The 7,222-nt window shown below is 71.2% G+C and overlaps 1 protein-coding gene across 1 annotated transcript; it reads left to right on the top strand.

The window, feature by feature from the left end:
* Positions 1-1,746: 1,746 nt before the first annotated feature.
* NDUFB7 (NADH:ubiquinone oxidoreductase subunit B7) lies at positions 1,747-7,013 on the top strand. The gene is made up of 3 exons (XM_068922801.1): positions 1,747-1,912; positions 4,058-4,226; positions 6,863-7,013. The coding sequence occupies exons 1-3, from the start codon at positions 1,801-1,803 to the stop codon at positions 6,951-6,953; spliced, it is 372 nt and encodes a 123-aa protein (XP_068778902.1). The 5' UTR covers positions 1,747-1,800; the 3' UTR covers positions 6,954-7,013.
* The last annotated feature ends 209 nt before the right edge of the window (positions 7,014-7,222 follow it).

Here is a 7,222-nt window from a genome sequence, read left to right as displayed (position 1 = left end):
TCCAAATACCCTCCTCTGTGCCCCAAATATCCCCCCTCTGCCTCCTAAGACCCCCTAGGCGCCCCCAAACCCCCTCTGTGCCCCCAAATACACCCTGTGTCCCCCTGAATACCCCCCTCTGTGCCCCAAATAACCCCCTGTGCCCCCAAATATCCCCCTCTGGGCCCCCCAAAACCCCCCTTCGCCCCCCAATACCCCCTTGTGTCCCCCTGAATACCCCCCTTTGTGTCCCCAAATACCCCTCTGTGCCCCCCAATACCCCCTAGGCCCTCCCAACCCCCCCGTGTCCCCAAATACCCCTCTGTGCCCCCCAAATACCCCCTAGGCTCCCCCAAAAACCCCCCTGCGCCCCCAACACCCCCTTGTGTCCCCCTGAATACCCCCCTCTGTGCCCCCAAATATCCTCCTGTGTCCCCAATACCCCCTAGGCCCCCCCAACCCCCCCCGTGCCCCCAAATACCCCTCTGTGCCCCTCAAATACCCCCTAGGCTCCCCCAAAAAACCCGCCTGCGCCCCCAATACCCCCTTGTGTCCCCCTGAATACCCCCCTCTGTGCCCCCAAATATCCTCCTGTGCCCCCAATACCCCCTAGGCGCCCCCCAAAAACCCCCCTGCGCCCCCCAAATACCCCTCTGTGTCCCCGAATACCCCCCTCTGTGCCCCCAAAAACCCCCCTGCGCCCCCCAATACCCACTTGTGTCCCCCTGAATATCCCCCTCTGTGCCCCCAAATATCCTCCTGTGCCCCCCAATACCCCCTAGGCCCTCCCAACCCCCCCGTGCCCCCAAATACCCCTCTGTGCCCCCCAAATACCCCCTAGGCGCCCCCCAAAAACCCCCCTGCGCCCCCAACACCCCCTTGTGTCCCCCTGAATACCCCCCTCTGTGCCCCAAATAACCCCCTGTGCCCCCAAATATCCCCCTCTGGGCCCCCAAAAAAAACCCTGTGCCCCCCAATACCCCCTTGTGTCCCCCTGAATACCCCCCTTTGTGTCCCCAAATATCCTCCTGTGCCCCCCAATACCCCCTAGGCCCTCCCAACCCCCCCCGTGCCCCCAAATACCCCTCTGTGCCCCCCAAATACCCCCTAGGCGCCCCCAAAACCCCCCTGCGCCCCCAACACCCCCTTGTGTCCCCCTGAATTCCCCCCTCTGTGCCCCCAAATATCCTCCTGTGCCCCCAATACCCCCTAGGCCCCCCCAACCCCCCCCGTGCCCCCAAATACCCCTCTGTGCCCCCCAAATACCCCCTAGGCGCCCCCAACCCCCCCCCTGCGCCCCCAATACCCCCTTGTGTCCCCCTGAATACCCCCCTCTGTGCCCCCAAATATCCTCCTGTGTCCCCAATACCCCCTAGGCCCTCCCAACCCCCCCCGTGCCCCCAAATACCCCTCTGTGCCCCCCAAATACCCCCTAGGCGCCCCCAAAACCCCCCTTCGCCCCCAATACCCCCTTGTGTCCCCCTGAATACCCCCCTCTGTGCCCCAAATATCCTCCTGTGCCCCCAAATATCCCCCTCTGGGCCCCCCAAAAAAACCCTGTGCCCCCCAACACCCCCTTGTGTCCCCCTGAATACCCCCTCTGTGCCCCCAACCCCCCCGTGCCCCCCCAATCCCCCCCTGCTCCCCCCAATCCCCCCTCATAGCCCCCCCCCCCGCGGCGGGGCGGGGCGGACCCGGGCGGCCGGAAGCGCTGGCGGCGCTCTAGGCGCGCGCTCGCTGCCCCGGCGGCGTTTCCGCTTCCGGCCGGGGGGGCGGGGCCAGGGGGCGTTTCCGCTTCCGGCGGCGGCGGCGGCGGCGGCGATGGGCGCGCACCTGGCGCGGCGCTACCTGGGCGAGGCCGAGGCGGAGCCGGACCCTCTGCGCATGCCCAGCTTCCCCCCCGCCCTGGGGCTGCCGCAGCGCCGCGAGCGCGGTCAGTGCCCGCCGCGGGGCAGGGGGCGGGGCTTCGGCGGGGGGGGTGGCGGCGGCGGGGGGGGCGGGGCTGCCGCGCGTGGGGGCGGGGCTTCGGGGGGGTGGTGGCTGCGGGGGGGGCGGGGCTGCCGCGCGTGGGGGCGGGGCTTCGGGGGGGTGGCGGCTGCGGGGGGGGCGGGGCTGCGGAGAGGGCGCGGCTGCAGGGCGGGGGCGGGGCTTCGAGGGAGGGGGCGGGGCTTAGGGGGAGGGGGCGGGGCTTCGGGGGCGGGGAGGGGGCGTGACCCCGGCGTGACCCCTGACCCTGCCCCCTCCCCGGTCCCGTCCTTGACATGTGTCCTTGAGTCCCCCGTGGTGTCCCCACCCGTGTCCCCACCCGTGTCCCCACCCGTGTCCCCACCCGTGTCCCTCCGTGTCCCCACCCGTGTCCCCACCCCATGTCCCTCCGTGTCCCCACCCGTGTCACCACCCGTGTCCCCACCCGTGTCCCTCCGTGTCCCCACCCGTGTCCCTCCATGTCCCCACCCGTGTCCCCACCCGTGTCCCTCCGTGTCCCCACCCGTGTCCCCACCCCATGTCCCTCCGTGTCCCCACCCGTGTCACCACCCGTGTCCCCACCCGTGTCCCTCCGTGTCCCCACCCGTGTCCCTCCATGTCCCCACCCGTGTCCCCACCCGTGTCCCTCCGTGTCCCCACCTGTGTCCCCACCCCATGTCCCTCCGTGTCCCCACCCCGCGTCCCCACCCGTGTCCCCACTCGTGTCCCCACCCGTGTCCCCACCCGTGTCCTTCCGTGTCCCCACCCCGTGTCCCCACCCGTGTCCCCACCCGTGTCCCTCCGTGTCCCCACCCGTGTCCCCACCCCATGTTCCTCCGTGTCCCCACCCCGTGTCCCCACCCGTGTCCATCTGTCCCCACCCGTTTCCCCACCCGTGTCCCTCTGTGTCCCCACCCCATGTCCCTTTGTCCCCTGTGTCCTCCATGTCCCCTATGTCCTCCATGACCCTTTGTCCCTCGTGTCCCCCATGTCCCTGTGTCCGTGTCCTCCATGTCCCCTGTGTCCCCCGTGTCCCGTGTCTCCCATGTCCCCTGTGTCCCCCGTGTCCCGTGTCCCCCATGTCCCCTATTTCCCCCACATCCCCCCGTCCCCCCGTGTCCCCCATGGGTCCCCATGTCCCCCATCTCCCCTGTGCCCCCCCGTGTCCCCGTGTCCCCATCCACCCCATGCCCCCCCATGTCCCCCCGTGTCCCCCCATGTCCCCCCATGTCCCCATCTCCCCCCCATGTCCCCCCATGTCCCCCCATGTCCCCGTGTCCCCATCCATCCCTGTGTCCCCGTCCATCCCTATGTCCCATGTCCCCCTGTCCCCGCATGTCCCCATGTCCCCATGTCCCCATGTCCCCATCCACCCCCGCGTCCCCCCATGTCCCCCCGTGTCCCCGTGTCCCCATCCATCCCCATGTCCCCGTGTCCCCCCATGTCCCCATGTCCCCCCATGTCCCCCCATGTCCCCATCCACCCCCACGTCCCCCCATGTCCCCCCGTGTCCCCGTGTCCCCATCCATCCCCCTGTCCCCCCGTGTCCCCATGTCCCCCCATGTCCCCCATGTCCCCATCCATCCCCGTGTCCCCATCCACCCCCACGTCCCCCCATGTCCCCCCATGTCCCCCATGTCCCCATCCATCCCCGTGTCCCCATCCACCCCCACGTCCCCGCATGTCCCCCCATGTCCCCGTGTCCCCATCCATCCCCACGTCCCCCCATGTCCCCCATGTCCCCATGTCCCCATCCATCCCCCTGTCCCCGCATGTCCCCATGTCCCCCCGTGTTCCCCCATGTCCCCATCCATCCCCATGTCCCCCACGTCCCCCCATGTCCCCATCCATCCCCCTGTCCCCGCATGTCCCCATGTCCCCCCGTGTCCCCCCATCTCCCCCCATGTCCCCATCCATCCCCATGTCCCCATGTCCCCCCATGTCCCCCCATGTCCCCCATGTCCCCATGTCCCCATCCATCCCCATGTCCCCATCCATCCCCGCGTCCCCATCCACCCCCGCGTCCCCGCACGTCCCCGCGCCCCCCCGCGTCCCCCCCCCCCCCGGCGGCGGCGGTGGCCGCCGGTGCCGGAGCCGGTGCCGGTGCCCGCAGCCTCGGTGGCCACGGCGGAGCAGCTGGCGGCGGCCCGGCTGCCGCTGGAGCAGCGCGACTACTGCGCCCACCGGCTGGTGGCCCTGCTGCGCTGCCAGCGCGACGCCTTCCCCCGGGTGCCCCGCTGCCGGCCCCAGCGGCACGCCTGGGACGCCTGCCAGCACCGCGAGTACGGCCCCCCGCCGGCACGGGGGGACGGGGGGACGGGGGGACGGGGACACGGGGGACGGGGACACGGGGACGGGGGACACGGGGGACACGGGGACGGGGGGACGGGGACGGGGGGACGGGGACGGGGACACTGGGATGGGGACACGGGGAGGGGGACACTGGGAGGGAAACAGGGACATGGGGACGGGGACACTGGGATGGGGACAGGGACACTGGGAGGGGGACACAGGGAGGGGGACACGGGGGGACGGGCACGGGGGGACGGGGACACGGGGACGGGGGACACGGGGACGGGGGGACGGGGGACGGGGACAGGGACACTGGGAGGGGGACATGAGCACTGGGATGGGGACGTGGGGATGGGGACGGGGACACTGGGACGGGGACACGGGGAGGGGGACACTGGGATGGGGACATGGGGACGGGGACAGGGACACTGGGAGGGGGACATGAGCACTGGGGTGGGGACGTGGGGATGGGGACGGGGACACGGGGACGGGGACACGGGGAGGGGGACACGGGGAGGGAAACAGGGACGCGGGGAGGGGGACACTGGGAGGGGGACATGAGCACTGGGATGGGGACGTGGGGATGGGGACGGGGACACGGGGAGGGGGACACGGGGAGGGGGACACTGGGATGGGGACATGGGGACGGGGAGAGGGACACTGGGAGGGGGACATGAGCACTGGGGTGGGGACGTGGGGATGGGGACGGGGACACGGGGAGGGGGACATGGGGACGGGGACAGGGACACTGGGAGGGGGACATGAGCACTGGGATGGGGACGTGGGGATGGGGACGGGGACACTGGGATGGGGACATGGGGACGGGGACAGGGACACTGGGAGGGGGACATGAGCACTGGGATGGGGACGTGGGGATGGGGACGGGGACACGGGGACGGGGACACAGGGACGGGGACACGGGGAGGGAAACAGGGACGCGGGGAGGGGGACACGGGGAGGGGGACAGGGACACTGGGAGGGGGACACAAGCACGGGGAGGGGGACAGGGACACTGGGAGGGGGACACTGGGAGGGGGACACGGGGAGGGGGACACTGGGAGGGAAACAGGGACGCGGGGAGGGGGACACTGGGATGGGGACAGGGACACTGGGAGGGGGACACGGGGAGGGGGACACGGGGAGGGGGACACAAGCACGGGGAGGGGGACAGGGACACTGGGATGGGGACACTGGGATGGGGACACGGGGAGGGGGACACTGGGAGGGGGACACTGGGAGGGGGACACTGGGAGGGAAACAGGGACACTGGGAGGGGGACACGGGGAGGGGGACACAGGGAGGGGGACACAAGCACGGGGAGGGGGACAGGGACACTGGGATGGGGACATGGGGACGGGGACGGGGACACTGGGATGGGAACATGAGCACTGGGAGGGGGACAGGGGCACTGGGATGGGGACACTGGGATGGGGACACGGGGAGGGGGACACTGGGAGGGAAACAGGGACATGGGGAGGGGGACACTGGGATGGGGACAGGGACACTGGGAGGGGGACACGAGCACGGGGACAGGGACACTGGGACGGGGACACAGGGAGGGGGACACTGGGAGGGAAACAGGGACGCAGGGAGGGGGACACTGGGATGGGGACAGGGACACTGGGAGGGAGACATGGGGAGGGGGACAGGGACACTGGGATGGGGACATCAGCACTGGGAGGGCGACGTGGGGATGGGGATGGGGACACTGGGAGGGGGACATGGGGACGGGGACAGGGACACTGGGAGGGGGACACAAGCACGGGGACAGGGACACTGGGAGGGGGACATGGGGACAGGGACAGGGACACTGGGACGGGGACACGGGGAGGGGGACAGGGACACTGGGAGGGGGACACGAGCACGGGGAGGGGGACAGGGACACTGGGATGGGGACATCAGCACTGGGAGGGGGACGTGGGGATGGGGACGGGGACACTGGGAGGGGGACAGGGACACTGGGACGGGGACATGAGCACTGGGATGGGGACAGGGACACTGGGACGGGGACACGAGCACTGGGATGGGGACACAGGGATGGGGACGGGGACACAGGGATGGGGACACTGGGATGGGGACCGGGACACTGGGATGGGGACGTGGGGATGGGGACATGAGCACTGGGATGGGGACATGGGGATGGGGACAGGGACACTGGGATGGGGATGTGGGACACTGGGATGGGGACACAGTGACACTGGGATGGGGAGGTGGGGACATGAGCACTGGGATGGGGACACGGGGAAGGGGACGTGGGACACTGGGATGGGGACAGGGACACTGGGATGGGGACACGAGCACTGGGAGGGGGACGTGGGGACGGGGACGTGGGACACTGGGACGGGGACACTGGGATGGGGACAGGGACACTGGGACGGGCACCCGGGGAGGGGCAAAGGGACCCCGGGATGGCCCGTGGCCGGGGGGGGGGGGACACGGGGACAGGGGGACACGGCGGGGTGGGGACGGGCACCTGGGGGAGGGCGGGAGGGACACGGCGGGGGGGGGGGGGGGGACGGGGACGCCACGGTGACCCTGGTCCCCGCGGCGTCCCTGGCGGGGGGGGGGGTGTCCCCGCGCTGTCCCCCCCCCCCCGGGGTGGCCGCGGTGACACCGCTGTCCCCAGCTACGTGATGCGCATGAAGGAGTTCGAGCGGGAGCGGCGGCTGCTGCAGCGGCGCAAGCGGCTCCTGGAGCAACAGGCGGCCGCCGAGTGACGCCGGGCGACGCCGGGTGACGCGGGGACACCCGCCCCCAATAAACGCTGAGACCTGCCACCACGCTGCTGGGTCACTGCCTGCGCCGACACCGCGCTCGGGGGGGGGACGCTGGCCACGGTGGCCCGTCCCCACCCCGGGGTGACCGTGACCCCCCCCCCCACCCCGGCACAACCCCGTCCCGCTCGGGGACGCTGGCCACGGTGGCCCGTCCCCACCCCGGGGTGACCGCGACTCCCCCCACCCCGGCACAACCCCGTCCCGCTCGG

The sequence above is a fragment of the Struthio camelus genome, chromosome 31 (assembly GCF_040807025.1).
Source record: "Struthio camelus isolate bStrCam1 chromosome 31, bStrCam1.hap1, whole genome shotgun sequence".
NCBI classification, from domain to species: Eukaryota; Metazoa; Chordata; class Aves; order Struthioniformes; family Struthionidae; genus Struthio; species Struthio camelus.
Note: the sequence above shows the minus strand (reverse complement) of the source record. Positions and strands in the feature narration are given on the sequence as shown.